At 56.2% G+C, this 17,196-nt stretch overlaps 1 protein-coding gene across 1 annotated transcript in view; it reads right to left on the bottom strand.

The window, feature by feature from the left end:
* Positions 1-621: 621 nt before the first annotated feature.
* The window catches only part of LOC308526380 (uncharacterized protein), a gene marked incomplete at its 5' end in the record, with an annotated part of 49,450 nt that continues 32,875 nt past the window's right edge, over positions 622-17,196 (bottom strand). The window contains 6 exons of the mRNA XM_081101509.1: positions 622-879; positions 3,964-4,139; positions 6,074-6,160; positions 8,128-8,252; positions 9,519-9,717; positions 11,875-12,065. Coding sequence (XP_080957635.1) covers positions 785-879; positions 3,964-4,139; positions 6,074-6,160; positions 8,128-8,252; positions 9,519-9,717; positions 11,875-12,065 — 873 coding nt within the window. The 3' untranslated portion in view covers positions 622-784. The remainder of the gene's footprint in view (positions 880-3,963; positions 4,140-6,073; positions 6,161-8,127; positions 8,253-9,518; positions 9,718-11,874; positions 12,066-17,196) is intronic.

The following is a 17,196-nucleotide window of genomic DNA, read 5'->3' as shown; positions in this document are numbered from 1 at the left end:
AACACATGAGGGCAAAACCCCGAAAAGACCTGCAACTACCTCATCGTGGGACAGGCAATGGGCTCTCCAATCCCAGTGGCACAGGTGTGCGGTGGAGCTCCAGGAACACGAGGACAGGCTGTTTGCACAGCGTCGGGCTCCAGGCAGCCGGGGGCTGTGGGCCCAGAGCCACACCCACTGTGGGGATTGCGGGCACCTCCTCACTCTCCCAGGACCTGCCCCCCTGCCCCTCAGCCACTCAATGTCACACCCACCATGAAGTCTGAAGCACCCAAATCTTACCACTTGACATCAGGCCTCCACTGCGTGGCGTCACCTGGAGGAGCAGAGCGGCGGACACAGCCAAGCCAGAGAGACCTCGGGTTTCCAACTGCGCCCACGAGAGACAGGCCGAGGGAGGACCAGGCCGTGCCAGCCCAGGAGTTACAGCCGGTGCAAGAGGCCAAGTAGGGGACACATCAAGCCACTAAGTCAGGGTGATGGTGACTCCTGCTTTGGCGTGGCCTTGTTGTCATGGCAACTGAGGTTTCCATTAGGGTCAGGATTTTTCTGCTTCCAAGCGAACTGGTTTTCTTTGGGCTTTTGTTGTTGTTGTTGTTGTTGGAGTTTTTTTGTTCTTTTAAAAGAAACTTAAAAAATTTTCAGAAATAAAGGGTATATGTTCAAGACAGGGATAAAGGGAAAGGATTATAAATCTTCGTGGTCGGAAAAAAGGGAGAGGCAAGTTAGGGAGGAGAGGGTGGGTGCATTAAATGCAGCATTTCATGACGTTAGACCAAGTTGGTTACCACCCGAACAACCCTCTGGCCACTGGAGGCTTGTCTTTGACCGCAACATGCTTCTTTATCCTCCAAAAGGCACTCTTGCGTTGTTCCGTCGCTAAATCGTCATCCCGGATAACCAAGGGAGGAAGGATCAAAACACAGAAAACAGCAAGTAAATGAACTGAATAATGGACAAATGACGCTACATTGGCCAAATGTACTTGGGAAGTCAGAATCCAGTCCAGCCCGGGAGAGACGGCAACATTCCCCCCAGCACAACCAGCATCAGGGCCCGGTGGACCCTTTCTGCTCGGACTCCAGTCAAGTGTTGGAGTGGCAGCTGGAGCCAGGGCTCCACGTAGCACGAGAGGAGCATTCTGTACTGCTCAAGGAGTGGATGTCTTAGACTGCTTTTCCATTTCCATGGGTTACATTATTAAGCAAGGGTGTTTATTGATGTAGGGGGCAGCTTTCCTTACTCATCCGCTTTTTTGTCCAATGTGTTTTTATTGATTTTCAGAGAGGGGGAGGGAGAGGGAGATAGAAACATCAATGATGAGAAAGATGGATCGGCTGTGTTCTGCATGCCCATACTAGTGTGCCCTGACCGGGAATCAGAAGGTGATCTCCTGGTTCATGGGACGATGCTCATCCAACTGAGCCACACCAGCTGCGCTTACTCATCCATTTTAATGACAGGCTCCCTGACATCCTGTCTCACACACAACTAACTCCTGCTCCCCTGCAAACACTTAGTGGCATGCTTCTGGCCTGCTGCATGCAGTGAAACAGTCCACCTGGACTCCTCAGTCATAATACTTCTTTTTAAAAAGTCCTCACGGGAGGATTTCTTTCCATTGGTCTTTAGAGAGAGAGTGGATGGGAGGACGTAGGTGAAGGGAGGGAGAGAGCAGGAGAGGGAAACATCGATGGGAGAGAGATACATCCACTGGTTGCCTCTCTCACAAACCCCAACCGCGGCCAGGATCAACCTTGCAACCGAGGTATGTGCACTTGACTGGAAATCTAAGTTGCGCCCCTTCGGTCCTTCGATGCTCTAACCACTGAGACAAACAGGCAGGCTCACTAAGAATTCTGGTACCTCTCACAGCCTCTGATGGCAGGATGACTTTGCACATAATGAAAATACCTACCTCTATCTGATACCAAAACACCCTCAAACTCAAGCATTCTTCCACTGTAGATGGCGCCGCATCCTCTCCTCTTGGTTTAGCCCTCACAGCCTTTAAGTTCTAGTCTTATGAGAGCAGACAATTGGTCTAGTGACTTCCTCAACACGTCAATCCATGGACAGAAGGGATTTCTCCAGTCCTGATGGAGGATTCAAGTGCACAGCTGCACCTCTGCTATTTCTTCCCCCGCAGCGCCACCTGCTGACACAGCTCACACCACAGAGAAGGGACCCACTCCTCAGTGCTGGGGCCCCAAGTTGGTTGAGCATCTTCAGGGACCAAAGCAGCTTGAAGGGCAGGCAGTGCTCACAGCGGTTAAGAGTTCGGGCCCCGGAACCTGTCAGATGCGGGTTCGGGTCCCAGCTCCAACACTGATTCTCTGGGCCAGTGCTGACCCTGGTCAAGCATTCCTGAGCTCCCCTCCCAGCTCTGAACGGGGGACAGGAATGGAGCCGACCTCCCACGGCAGCTAGACCTCAAGACGACGGACAAAGTGGGTCAACTACCGAAAGGCTGCTGAGCCCAGAAAGCCCCCTCGCACGGCTGCCGTTACTAACTGCAGCCCCTGACCTGCTCACTCAGGGATCCAAACCACAGTGGGGATCTGTCAAGCAGTTTTTTCTCAGAAGATTTTGCTGACTCAATTGGGCTGATTATAGCTCACTCATCAACTTAGCCAATCACACAAGTGGACGTGATACATGTCCAAAAGTGTGAGGAGCCAGTAGGAAAACCCCAGGCCAAAGAACCCTCTGGAGAAAACCCATGCTAACAAGGCAGTAAGCTTCATGATCATTTACCTGCACGTGAGCGTTTCCCCGACTTCACCTCCTGTGAGACCGGGAACGCAAGCAGCAGCCCCCAGACAGTGTGTCTGCGTGCGCACACTTCATTTCTGCATCTCGAGTGACACAGCAGGACTTGCAGTGGCGACTGCCACCCGGAATGGCTGCTGCACCCGTCACAGCCACAGGGCGCCTTGTCACAGCCCCGGGTCCTGTCAGGTCCTGTCACCCCAGCCCCTGGGAGCCCACGAGTCTCGGGCCTGGCCCCGTCTTCAGAAAGTCCTAGTGTCCTTCATTAAATTGTTAACTTTCTCAGGGGGCATGTTTGGCAGGTTTATCGGCAAATAATCAATAAAATTATATTTCAAAGTGAATGTGAAAACTAAACCACCTTTCAGTCAATGGCTTTGTTTAATTGGTTCTAAGAGGAATCCCCCCACCCCCCCTCAACCTTCCATCTCTGAAATCAGGGTGCAGCTTGGAGCATCCCTCCCAGTCACTGTCAGCTGGTGGCGATTCTGACAAAACCCTCACTGCCACCACCCGATCACTTTCTTTCTATGAGCACAAAATCGGGCAGCTGACAGCTGACAGCCTCTTAGATCCAAGGAAACCCCAGCAGCTCATGCGGCTACAAATCCACTGTGGACCCACCCAATGGCTCACTCCCATCACAGCCCTCAATGAGCAGGTCCAGCGCCCCCTGGTGGGAGGACTCAGGGCCAGGTCAGGTGGGAGAAGAGAACCACCCCTGCTTTTCAGAGCAACAGCAAGAGCAGAGCCCGAGCCTGGCTGAAAGCCTGGCAGATGTCCACGACGGGTTACATGGGGGCTCCCCCGACAGAAATGGCTAATCCGAGGCCTGGCAGAGACAAGGAGCCCCAAACACATCCTCTCCTGAGCGTGTCTCCGCGGTAACTGTCTGGAGATCTGCTCTGGATATCCGAGGACCCACCACAGTGTACGTGATGGGGAGGCTCCTCATGCTGAAGGAACTAAATGGTTCTGGATGAAACTGCCGCCACAGTGACATGGGCTTACATGTTCTACCTGGGTGTTCACACACCTGAGGGGGCAGACGGGGGCGTGTGGAGCCCCCTTCAGGCTCCAAGCACACGTGTGCGCACCCAGCTCGCATCTCTTCGGTTCTGCCCTGACCTCGAGGAAGGCCTGAGATTCTCCCCTTCACTGCCCTCCTGCAGCCAGGCCAGCCCCTCCTACCTTTTGCTGGGGGCCCACTGCGGGCGTCTCCCTTCTCCTCCCAGTATGAGCACGATGGGGTGGCCTCCTGGGGCCCAGGACGGCCATCTGCGGGTGACTTGGCTTGTCCTCGAGAGCGGTCTCTCTGGCGTTGGAACAATTTGAGGAAGGCTCTGGCTCGACTCCAGCGCTTTTTCCTATTAGGAGTAGAGGGTTAGGACACTGCCAACCCCCACTGCCCCTCCAGCCGGGGAAGCGGCCCTTCCCTTGGGGTTCAGCACCAGGTTCCCCACGAATCTGCATCGCCAGCACCAGGATCATCGCATGTAGCCTCAGGGCGTGGGGCATCATTGGCAGTTCATTCGCACAGACCCAGGGACGGGAGAAGCGTTCCTTGTGGCAGAAACCCGCACTAGCCTCTCAGGAAACATAACCTCACATGCAGCCTCCACTCTGCGTCACCGGGAGGCACCGGGAGAGGTGCTGTGCTCATCTAGGTGTGCTGGCAATTGTGCACCCCAGGGCCATGTCAGGGAGAGTCAGGGCCTCCTCATTTCCCGCTGGAGCTCCCAATAGGTGAGACAGGCGGGCAGACTTAGCCCCTTCCGGGCACTGAGGAATCTGGGTGAGGGGGGAACAGGGTGGGCCCAGTGGGCCATGTGGATGAAAAAGAGTGGACACTGGCTGGTGTTCCCCAGGGGTTAGAGCAGTGGCCCAAGCACTGAAGGGTCAGGGTTTGATTCTGGGTCAAGGGAGTGTACCTGGGTTGCAGTTTTATCCCTGGGCCCACTGGGGGCGTGTGCTGGATGGCAACCAATCAATGTGTCTCTCATATTGATGTCTCTCTCATTGATGTCTCTCTCTCTTCCACCCAACCCTTTGTTCCCCTCTACTCTCTCCAGAAATCAATGAAAAAAAAATCCTCAGGTGAGGATTGAGCAAAATTAGAATAGCCCTAGCCGGCTGGGCTCAGTGGGTAGAGCATCACTCTATGGACTGAAGGGTTCTGGGCTCCATTCTGGTCAAGGGCACATACCCGGGTTACAGACTCAATTCCCGGTGGGGGGTGTGCTGGAAGCAGCCAATTAATGATTCTCTTTCATCACTGATGTTTCTCTCTCTCACCCTCAGCCTTCTTCTCTGAATTCAGTTAAAATATACTAATATATATACATATATATATATATGTGTGTGTGTGTATATATATATATATATATATATATATATATGTGTGTATATATATATATATATATATATATATATATATATATAGTAAAATAAAAACGAATCAATGAAAACAGTGAACTTAAAGGGTCATACAGTGCAGCTAACCAGAAATGGAGGCATTCTAATGTCACAAGAAGAACCGCAGCTGGTTCTAATCCTGGCTCTGCCACAGAGCGACACTGTGCTGACTCAACTCGAGTACTTTCCTCATCGAGGCCTCAATATCCCCGCCAACACAAGGGACAGGAGGAGGGTGGGAAATTATGTGGTTTTGTGATGTCAACCGAGAGCCCTTGCAGGATTCATGGTGATTTGCCCTCAAGGCTGGGCTGGGGCAGGACAATCTGAAGGCCTAGCTCCTGGGGCTCAGGCCCAGACACAGGGGAAGGCCTGCTGGACGGAAGCCCGCAGCCTCGGGGACCGAGCCGCCCACCACCGGGGCTGCTGCTCTGCAGAAGGGAACATGTTTGAGAACCACCCTGGCGTCCAGAGACTCCAGAGGAATGTAGGGAAGACCAAGAGGTTCCTGTGACTGAAGACCATGGGTGCTGGCCCAGGTGTCCGGCCCACGCTTCCTTCCCAAAACAGAAACATGGCTTTCTAGGTCCTGAAACCTGGAGACACAGCCTGATAGTCCTGCTCCAGTGGCTCTAATCCAGACGCTCTGCCCCTTCAACCGGACATGGCAGCTGGCATTCGCCACCCTCAGAGGATAACCCCGAGGAAGGCCGGAAAGAAACTCTCAGTTCTTTCAGAGCTGGGAGGGAGGTGCGCTCAGGGGACCTGCCCTAGAGGGGAAGGTGCGGGCTCCACACACTGGGCACTGCTCCACATGGCATTCCCCACTCGTGAAAGAGCAGCTTCCTGTTCTGAGTTGAAGTTCCTGCTGCTGAAATCAACTCACTTCCTAGGAGCAGGACACTGAGCCTCCTTTGGAGCCCCAATTCTCTCATCTTCCGCCTCTCCTGTAGGCATAGTCTGCCGGGTGTCCCTGGAAACAGAGGAGAAAGAAAGAACAGTCTGGTTTTATATAAAACGTGTCAATGGACTCATCGGCCCTAGCTGGGACCTGGCCCAGAAGGGCCGGCATTTTCCGGGGACTCGGACATCACGGTGCTCATGACCGTCAAGCTCGCCGAGGGGGGAAGATGGGGAGGGGAGCTTGTGGCTTGGGTCCGGGAACCCTAACACGTGAGGAGACCTGCTGTAGCACCAAGGAGCAGGCTGGACCACATCTCAGGAGAGCAAGCCCCGAACCATGTGCAACTCAGGATGGCAAACCCATGGGCCTTGTCGGCAGAGACCCTGGCTTCCTTGCTTGAACATGAGTCCCCTGGATCGAGGCAGCAGCTCAGGCTCCTTTGGCCATGAGGCTGCCGAGGTCCCACCTGAGACGCGGGCTTTTCTGAGACTTCACCTTGAAGTGAGCAGCTGTGAAAAGTGATGAATCGCAAACCGCTGGGCCCAGGACCACCGACCCTGACCTGCTCCCAGCGGCCTTGGCTCGGCATCTGTTCTTGTAGTCTGTGTTCCTCTCTTCCCTCAGCCGTGCTGCTGGGCCTTATGCTAGAGCACTTTCCTTTCTGGCTCTGACCGACCCCCACCACTAGGCGCACAAATTCACACAAGACAGGCCCCCAACCCGCCCCGGGCTGGGACGACTCCACTCGGGGCAGCTCAGGAAGCCTGCCCACTCCCTGGCCTCCTGCACACACTGTCTAATGCAAAACCTTCATCAGATCATCCCCCTGGGTACCAGGCCCCGATGCTTCTAGTTGGCACCTACCCAACCTCTGCTGGTCATTGGGACCCGCTGCGCTGTAGAGAGCCAACTCAGGCCACGGTCATTTCCACCCCAAACTACAGTGTGGCTTTCCCTGTAAACCATCCTGGGTAGGTGGCGAGCCAGGGGTAGACGAGCAGAAGAACCCGGGAGAAAAGTGAAGCAGCACCGTGACCCCGCGGGGCTGGGTCAGTGCCCCTGTGGCCACTGTGACCGTGTCCCTCTGTCCCTCCTGGCCCGCCACTCCCCATCACAAGGAAGGACAGTCCCACAGCTCAGCACTGAGGGGTGAAAAGCACCCTGGACCCACCAGATGCATCTTGAGTCACTTGACTTCCAACCCCAAGGTTTCCAGCACCAAGCCTCTTCCTCCTGCCTCCTCTCTGGCAGCTCCCTCGGCCCTTAGACCAGCCTCCCGTAAACACTCACTCCCAGGGAATCTGACTCCTTAGCAAGGCATGGAGGCCTTCCCCATCTGAGTGCCCCCTGCTCCAGCCTTCCCTCCTCCCACTGCCTGCACCTTCCCTGCACCCCGACCACCCGTGCTCCACCTTCACGTCCCCCCAAATCCCGCCCCCCGGCTAGCCCTGTCTCCATCCGGGTCAGCTGCAGAACCCCAACTCCCACACCACGCTTCCTTCTCCGCCTCCTTGGAGCTCCTCAATATCTGTCTGCTGGGCACACAGCTCTGCTCACACGCCATCACCCCTGCCTGTGTGTGGCCACCAGGTCACTGGTTCTGTGCACCTCGCAGGGCCCCCTGCCACAGCCAGGTCCGTGTCTTGTCAGCAGAGGGAGGACAACCCTCTCTCCAGCCCCTCAAGCGGAAATCAGACAGAGAACGGGCTCAATCCGCGACCTGGATGGCTTCCCTAGGTACCTCTCTTTGCCTCTGTCATCATTTTTAAACTGAGCTTAATTCCAAAAGCAGATTAAGAAGGGGCTGGCAGTGGGCCATGTCGTTGAAGCCAGCAAAATCCAACCACCGCTCCTTACAGAATTCTAGAGCCATTCCGGGGAGAGGAGAGCAGGCTGCACTGGGAAGATGGTCTGTTCCCTTGCCCTGGGGACACCAGTTCGCCGGCGGGCTCTCTGCCCAGAACGTGGAGGCCTGGGCGTGGAGCTGGAAGCCCGCAGCCCTGTGCGGACAGGTGTCGGTCACCCCTCCCCCTTACACGTTCTCAGTGCAGTGCTGGTCCCATGCGTCCAGGAGGCTCTGGTTCAGCTCTTTCAAGGTGTCTATCTCCCTCCTCAGGCGACACTTCTCCTCTTGCCAGTCCTTCTCCGCAAGGGTGAGCGACTGAAACACAGATCAACAATGTCCTCAACACCACGGGCCCCTGTGACTCCACTGCTGGGAAACTGCTCCCAAAAGGAGAAAAGGGCCACGTGCATGAACATGGCCATTTCGGCATGAGCTTCACCAGTCGCAAGGACCAACACAGCCAATGACATGGGGATGGCCGAGTGCACCGGCCAGTCGCGCAGCCCTGCCCACGTGTGGCCACTGAGCACGGAAAACACAGCCAGTCTGAGCAGAGAGGCGCCATCAGTGCAAAATGTACGAGAGGCTCTGAGGACTTGACAGCCATTTTTAAAAGGAATGTAAAGTATCTCATTAGGAAGCAGCCCAAAGGGTGTGGCTCAGGTGGTGGAGTGGCCCCCCACACACCAGGAGTTCACAAAAGAGATGCCTGGTCAAGGAACACGCCCAGGATGAGGGATTGATCCTCAGTAGGGGGCGTGCAGGAGGCAGCCCATCAGAGGTTCTCTCTCCTCATTGAAGTTCCCATCCCTCTCTCCCTCTCCCTTCCTCTCTCTGACATCAGAAAAATAAATGCCGGGCTGGATAGGAATTCGGGGCTGAGGTTGCTCAACTCTCCACCCAGAACATCATCGGGCTGGAGTGGCGGGAAAGCCCAAGCTTTGGCTTCAAACAAACTGAGTTCAGACCCAACCTCAGAGGATGAGGATGGGCGCCAGCTCACAAAAGCATTGTGAGAATTCAGTGAGATGACACGGGGAGCACAGAGCAAAGAGCTCAGCCGCGAGGACAGAATGAAAACAGCACTTAGCTGCTTCCATGCACGCCCCCCACCCCCCCGGCCCTGCGAAAAGGAAAGGTCAGGCCCTAACCAGTTTAGCACAGTGGAGAGAGCAGCGGACTGGGAACTAAAGGTCCCAGGTTCGAATCCGGTCAAGGACACATGCCCAAGTTGTGGCTGGCACCCCGCGGGGGTGGTGCAGGAGGCAGCGGAACCACGATTCTTTGTCCTCATAGATGTTTCCATCTCTCTCTCCGTCTCCCTTGTTCTCTCAAATCAAGAAAAATAGCTTTAAAAATACAAAAGCAGAGGTTGGTGAGAGGTCTTTTCTAACACATCCCCTCCAGCCAAGGTGCTTGTCCCCGTTAAATGCCTCTGGCTTCCTCTCGGCCTCTGGGTGACATTCCCACACAGTCTTTGGGCACAGATGCCAATGAGGACCCACTCGGACCTGGCTGAGCCCCAGGCTGTCAGCCCCGGGCTCAGGCCCGGTCCTGAGGCCCACCAGCCCCCGGCCTCACCTCACACTGCATGCTCAGCTTGTAGAGCAAGATTTCCTTGGGCAGTTGCTCCGCCTTCAGGTCTTGGTACTCGGGCTGCCAGTTGGCCTGCCAGATCCGCATCTTCTGCTGCACCTGCTCCAGGGTGGCCTGCAGCTCCTGGCAGTGGGAGCGTAGCTCCTCCTGCTCCGCCTGAAGCAGCTCAGTCCAGGAAGTGAGCCTGCGGGTGGAGAGCCACACGGCCCAGGGCTCAGGAGCACTCCCAGCCTCTGTCCCATGTACACCTCAATCACACCCCCATCCTCTCTGGGCCTCAGGTTTTCCCCTGTGGAAATGAGGGCTGAGCACATTCAGAGGTTCTTAAACTGTGTCCGTTGGGGTTCTATGCGGCCACCCCGGCTGCCACACTCTGGGCTGGGACACAGGACAGGCAGGCTCGGACACAATTCAACAGAGCAGCCTGTGAAAAATCCTTCCCAGGGAAGGCTTTGCATGTCTGCCTCCTTGGAAAAAGGGTTCTTCGACTGAAACACTTTTGAAAAACTTGGAATCAGATCATCTTTGCTCTGAAACTCTGCCTTTGCCCAGCTCTTCTCCCGAATTTCAAGTCCCTTTCTGATCCCAACTCCTGACACAAATAAGAGATTCAGGAGCATTATGTAAAGCCACTGACATCATCATCATCATTATCATCGGCATAATTACCCGACTGGCTTTCCAGGAGTAAGGGTTCTACCTGAAATCTCAATGACCAGAGGCTCATGGACTCCATGTGAACACAGATGGGCCCTGTGAGGCCCACACAGTCTCCGTGATTTAATTTAAAGTAATTAGTTATTCAATATTTCTAAAAATGTTCCATTTCACATCAACATTCAGCTACCGAGATTCTGGGAGGGTGGGGAGAAAGCATCAAGAAAAGGCCCTGGCAGGGGCAGCTCAGCAGTGATAGCATCAGCCTGTGTCCGGAATGGTCACGGGTTGGATTCCCAGTGGCATGTCCCTGGGCTGTGGGATTGCTCCCCGGCATAGAGGGGTGTGTGCTGTAGGCATCCAATAGATGTGTCTCTCCCATCGCTTTTTCTCTCTCCCTCCCTCCCTCCCTCCCTCCCTCCCTCCCTCCCTACCTCCCTCTCTCTCAGAAGGGCAATGGAAAAAGTATCCTGGGATGAGGATTAAATAATAAGAAGAATAAAAAAGTAGAAACAAAACGATGGCCTGGCAGCCCGGGTCCGCCCCGCAGCTGACCGCCTTCAGAGGGTGTGTATTCTCCACGAGGGCCTGCCCTGCCGCTGACACTCCCTCCCCACCTGCTGGACCTGCCTGGCCCTGCAGGCACCTGACTTTGTAGCCCCAAACATATTAAAACAAGGCTGTGCGAAGGAAGGCTTCACGTGGTCAGGCCACTGGGCTGAGACAAGACCTGGATTTGAGTCCTGACTGGGCCACTACACTCAGGACTGGCCCGAACAAGTTATTGAATCTCTCTGAGCCTCTTTCCTCATCTGTTTGAAAAGAAGGATAAAAACGCAGTCAATTCTCAGGATTCGCGGTATAATGTCCTAGGGAGCCCCCGCGAGCACTGAGCAGTGTAGACTGCAACTGTCCCCACCAGTTCCTGTGAGTCTCTGGCCACATTTCTGTCAACCAATCAAGACATAAGGACGCTTTGTGCCATATGCTCACTGGGACAGCCAACAGCACCAGACCTCGGGCCTGAACGACCCTCATGTGCCACTCGGATATTTTCCCTGAGGCCCAGCGCAGCGTGCACTTGGGACACTAGACAGCACTGCAGCACTCCACCTGGGGGCCGTTTCAAACAGCGAAATCGCCACCAAAAAGCAAGAGAAGAGGACTCCATGGCACTCCATGGACCACAGAAAGGACGCTCGTGTGGAGTATGAGAGCTGAAACAGGCAGGAGTCAGAGGCCTTGTTCAACCGCAGCTGCAAATGTGCACATCAGGCGATCCCAGGATCTCGCCCTATGGACAGGCCCCTGACAGGACATGGGGACCGATGGGGGGTGACAAGTGTATCTCAACGAGGAGGTGAGTTCGCCAACAGGGAACGCGGGAATGACGGGGAGCAAGCATATGTCCTTCTGGAATGGCTGGTGAGAGAGGATGAAGATGCCCGTGCCCGACACAGTCATCCCCATCATCCATGTGGGAGGGGCGGTCACCCACACCTGGACGATGCTCCATCCCAGCCACCAGCTGGAGGCCCTTCCCTCCTGACCATCAGCTGTGACCGTGACAGGGCAGGTGAAAGGGCACCATTTCCAGGGGACTCCCCTGAGCTGAGCGCAGCGGGAGCTGAGGGAGCTGGTGTGACTGAAGGCGGCAGATGCTGCTGCAGGGGCGGGCGGGTACCTGTCGTTCTCCTGCCGCAGCCTCTCCTCCTCTCCGTGGTTCTCTCTGGCGGCGGCCAGGGCCTTGGCCTCCTGCTCCTGCTTCAGGGCCTCCTGGGCTTCGGGCCCCTGCTTCTCCTGCTGCCCCGGCTCCTCCAGCTCCCTCTCCTCGGCCCCCTGTTGGTTCTGGGGGCCCAGAATGGAAGGATCCTCCTGCCGAGGGAAAAGGTGAGGATGCCTCACTGGGTGCAGGCCCCGGGGAGTAACAGACCTCGTATCCCTGCACCCCCACACGCAGTGAGGGGCCAAGAGCAGGGCAAGTGCAGACCCCAAAAGAGCAGGGACCCTCGGGGCAGGCAGCACCCGCCGTGCTGAGTGCGGCTCTCCCAGCACTGAAGGAACTGCGCTGGCCGGGCCCACATGGCGCTACGGGAGCCCTGCGCCCTCTCCACACTCGGGACGTTTAGGGGCACAGGATGCCCGCTCTCTGGATCAGCTCCTTGGCTGCCCTCTGTGACCACATGTAAAAGCCTATTTTTTTAAAAGGACATAGAGATCAACCAAAGGACTTTTATGCCAGCATATAGGCCTAACCAATGGACACGGACAACACGGGGCTGAGAGCATGAGTTCCCTCCCCCCACCAATAGGGGGCAATGTGGGGATATGGACACATATGTAATAACTTAATCGACTGTGGTGGCTGGTAAGCAAGGAGGCATGGAGGAGTGCGCTTGCCTCTGGGGCTTGGACTCTTCGCGGGGATGTGGGTGTCCTCAGGAGCGCTAGGGCCCGGCTGAGATGGCAAAGGCCCAGGGTAAGCGGTGTCCTCAGAAGAGCCAGGGCCCGGCTGAGAAGGCAGCGGCCGAGGGCAAGCGGGCCCCAGCAGAAAAGCACCTGGAGGCGGACGCCGCAGCGGGGTGCTGGGTGGGGAGTGGAAGAATCGCAATCCCCAGGCTGCCCCTGCACTGCTCGCTGCAGGACCTGCGGGTGGAGATGCTGGTGGTTATCTGTGCCTCGCTCCCCGTCACCGACCTGGCCAGCCTGGCCCAGGTCTGCACCAAATTCCGCCGCAATCTGCACATCGACAACATCTGGAGACGGAGCTGCAGGGAGGAGTTTGGCGTTTGTGAAACCTTGCAGAATCTGGAGGCAGTAGGCACGTCTTACCGAGAAGTCTATGCGAAGCTGTTCCACCCAGACAGACACATTTTGGGTTTGTGGGGGCGAGATATTGAGCTCTATAAAACACTGCTGTATGTAGCGGTGGACGGCTTAGGCATTACTGGTTGGACGTACAGGCCTGGTCTTAACACCCATGTGGACGGCCCACTGCAATTCAAGCCCGCGTTCCGAATCCGCCTGACTGAGCGGAAATCAGCCATGGTGGAGTGCATGGAAGGCCGCCACCCCAGGCCCCACAGCCGCCACCTGCAGATTCGGAAGGACAGGCTCACCAGCCAGTGCCAGAAGAGAGACTACCGAAGGGATTCACCCACGCGACTTAGGGAGGAATTCGGGACGGCGGGCGCTGATATGGAATGTCACAGTGCGGCATCACTGCCGGACCTACCACCGCCTCTACCTCCCGCCCAGCCACCCGGACCACCTCATCAGGCCAGGCCTCTTCCAAGGCAAATGCGATCGGATCGCTTGGGCCTCACGATTTTCATGCTCAGCTTCCACGGGAAGTGTGCCAGGCTCACGCACAGCACAGGAATCGCATTCCACATGTTAGAGATCCACCTTACGCGCTGCATCCAGCTGCGAGATGGCGAGATCTTCTGCGACTTCCACGAGCTCTCCCGCGTGGTCCGGGAGATGGAGGAGCAGGTGCTCCAGGAGCAGCAGCAGCAACAAGAAGACGGGACCGAGGAAAGCGAGGGCCATGGCTGGCAGAGCCCCGTCCAGCCCAGCATAGGGGAGTCCGGGGCTGCAGCTGCAGAGGAGCAGCCTGTCCCGTTTGTTCTGCCTGTGGGCGTGAGCCCAAGGGACCAGAACTACCCCTGGACCTGCAGGATGTGTTTCTATGGCATGGAAACTGTTCCCGTATGTCCCTCACACTGGCACTACCCTAGAGTCGTCATCCTGTTCGATGAGAACCACTTGGGGTTCATCGATCTGGAGGAGAAATCCTTCATCCTGTTTGGCAGAGTCCAGAACACCTTCCAGAATGTGGAGGCAGCATCCCTGCAGGCCTTCCTGGGGATGCTCAAGAACATTCACCCCCGACCACGTTTACCACCCGAGAGGATATCTGATGTTTAGAGAGAGTGGGGGAGAGAGGGAAAGAAAGAAAGAATCGATGTGAGAGAAACACATCAGTTGGTTGCCTCCTGCCCAAGCCCGGAACAGGGCCAGGCTAGGTAGGGGCCAGCAATCGAGGTTGAAATAAACCTTAAACCAGTGGTTCTCAACCTTCTTAATGCTGCGACCCTTTAATACAGTGCCTCATGTTTCGGTGACCCCCAATTTCTTTGTTACAAATTGAACATAATAAAAGCATAGTGATTAATCACACACAAAAAAATAATAACTTAATCAATAAAAATATTTTAAAAATAAAAGAAAAAGAAAAAGTACATAGCACAGCAGTCAGGATACAGAATATCTGAACAACACTAGCAGCCAACTGACCCTGATATTTACGGAACAACCATCGAATGGGCACAGCCAGCAGCACCGCCCTCCTCCTCCCCTCAGTCCTGTCAACCACCACCAAGATGGCCAGTGTCCCAGGGAGGCAACACCTGCCCCCGCGGACAGCAGTGGCTGAGAATTGCTGGTCTGAGCTGCAGCTGAGCAAGGGAATATGGTCACCCAGGAATCACTGATCAATGACCAGGACACGGCTGTGATCCGGAGGCTCCCTCGGGCAGGCGGGGGCGCCAGGGGGACATGCGCTCTGGAGGGCCTACCTGCGTGGCCCTGGAGGGCCTCACGGTGTTGGCGATGTTAGACTGGAGTTCTCCCTCCAGCTCTTCCTTTTGGCTGTTGGCCTTGTCCTGGGTGAGTTGGGTCCCCAACTCTTCCAGCTGCAGAGCCAAAGACCCAGCCCGTGCCACAGTCAGGTCACAGAGTGAACTTGGCTTGAGAGCAAACCCCAAACCTGTCACCCCACGGGACACCTGGCCACTGGCTTGCCCGTCTATTCCGGACACCGCCCACTTTACCTCTTTCCGGAGCTGCTGGTTCTCCTCCTGCCTCGTCTTTACTGTGCCCCGGAGGGCATGGGTATTCTCCTCCAAATCAGTGATCCGCGTGCAGGCTGAAGAGCAAAGTGGAGTCAGAGCCCAGCTTCCAGGGCCTCCACTTCCCCTCTCTGACTCTGGCCCCGAGAGGACCATCCCCCCAGACGGCCACCCCCCCACCCCGAGGCCAAGGTGTGAGGGCCGGGGATGGTCAGCTGGGTGTCGTACACAAGGTGCTGCCGCTGTTGTTTGTGGCCCCTGTGCTGGCTCAGCTGGGGGCCGGTAGGGGAGCCATCCAGACCTTAAGAAGAAGGCAGGTGACCATGGAGAGGCCAAAGCAGAAGTTCCAGAAGGTGGAACTGCTGGAACCACTTTTTACCGAGTTCTAACCTGACTGTCTATTCAAGGATTTCAGAGACTCACAGAGACGGCAAAGACATGGCATGGTCCGGGCCAGCCGTCAGAGTGGGGGGGGGGGGGTCTGGGTGGCTCAGCTGGGGAGTGGGAGGCACGGTAATTGACCAGTATGCCTGCGGGGGGTAGCAGATCTGGGGCGCGTGTGTCGAGGACTTGCCACCCGTGGGTGAGGTCCTTCGGGAGGAGAGGTCATTGAGCAGTCTCTGCCCAGGGAGACAGAGTGCAGACTGCACCCATCTGCCCGAGGAGGACATGAATGGAGGAAACCAGCCCAGGCCTCTGTTATAATGCAGGTGAGTGAGCACTGGGGAAGCTCCTGCCATCCAGAGCTTTCAATCCCCCACGGACAGATCTAAGACAGCCTCTGGGGTCAGCGTGCTGTCATCTGGAAGCTCCCGGGACTGTCCACACGGGCGCTGAGAAATCTGAATCTACTTACTTGTAGTTCATGTCCTGACTTTGAGGCTGCCAGGCCCCTCATGTTCCCCTTGGGGAGAATGGCAATGAAACGGTCCCAAATGGCCCCTGAATCACACCGTACTGACTTGGGCTGAGGGTGGGCTGACCCAGGAGATTCAGAGCCAAGGGCTCAGCTCCCTGGGTGAGGGAGAAGCCACAGCCAGGCTGGCTCTCCGGCGCCAGGGGCTGCTGCCTACCTTCTATCAGCTGCTCCAGGTCCCAGCTCAGGTGGGCGGGCTGGTTCCTCCTCTGGACCTGTTCAGCCTCGAGGGCCATGATGTCCCCCAGCAGCTCCTCAAGGAACTGCTGGGGGATGTGTCCACGATCCTAGTGCAGGAAGAGGGGTGGGTTGAGGATGCGCACCATGGAACCCGCTGGCCTGCCCCGCCCCAGGGCAGCTACCCTCATTCCCCAGGATGAAGGGCCTCCATGCACCTGCTCACTTCCTAGAGCACAGCTGCACAGAAGGGACTCCAGCACAGGGTCCTGCTGGGAGACCTACAGCCACTAAAAGACATGCTGACCCAGTGGTAGGTGATGAAGACCCATGAGGCCTCTGTGGTGTCTGAGCAAAGTGACACACAGCACAGGGCTGTAAAGCAGGTGACAGGAGGACGGGCGGCTCTCAGGCCCCTTAGCTGGTTTACCATGTCTTGGAAAGGCCGTTGGGACTCCCAAATCACAGCTCGACCCACATCCTAGTTGCCAGCAGAGACCCTTATTGCCAGTCACCCACCTACATCCATCCTTACAGAAAGCAACACAGCAGTCAGGCCCTATCCGTTTTTTTTGTTTTGTTTTGTTTTTTTAACATCCTATAGAATAAAAGGCTAATATGCTAAGTGTCCGGTCATCCATTCAACCAATGAAAGCATAATACATGAATGCTATGCTAAGGCCACTCAACAGCTTGCTATGACGTTCACTGACCACTGGGGGGCAGACGCTGCAACTGGCAGGTTGGCTTGCTGCTGGGGTCTGGCTGATTGGGGCTGAACTAGAAAGGCCTGACATGCCCTGGGGCCCTCCCAGGGTCCCTCCCCACTAGCCAACCTCCTGTGTCCCTCCCCGCCCTCATCATATACCAGTGGAGTCCCACTGCCTCGCCTATGCCCTCTCGCAATCTGGGACTCCTCAGGGGCTGTCAGAGAGCCAGTTTCAGCCGAATTCCGGTAGGCCAGGCCAAGGGATCCCAATTGGTAGAAGGGAAGCCGTGGACCTGCCGCCAGCGGACACGGTTCTGGTCAAAGCCTGGCAGCGGGAAGGGTTTGCTCACA

This window comes from Myotis nattereri (assembly GCF_964212035.1).
Source record: "Myotis nattereri genome assembly, chromosome: 10".
Lineage (NCBI taxonomy): Eukaryota > Metazoa > Chordata > Mammalia > Chiroptera > Vespertilionidae > Myotis > Myotis nattereri.
The sequence above is the reverse complement of the archived record's forward strand: the minus strand, read 5'-3'. Positions and strand labels throughout refer to the sequence as shown.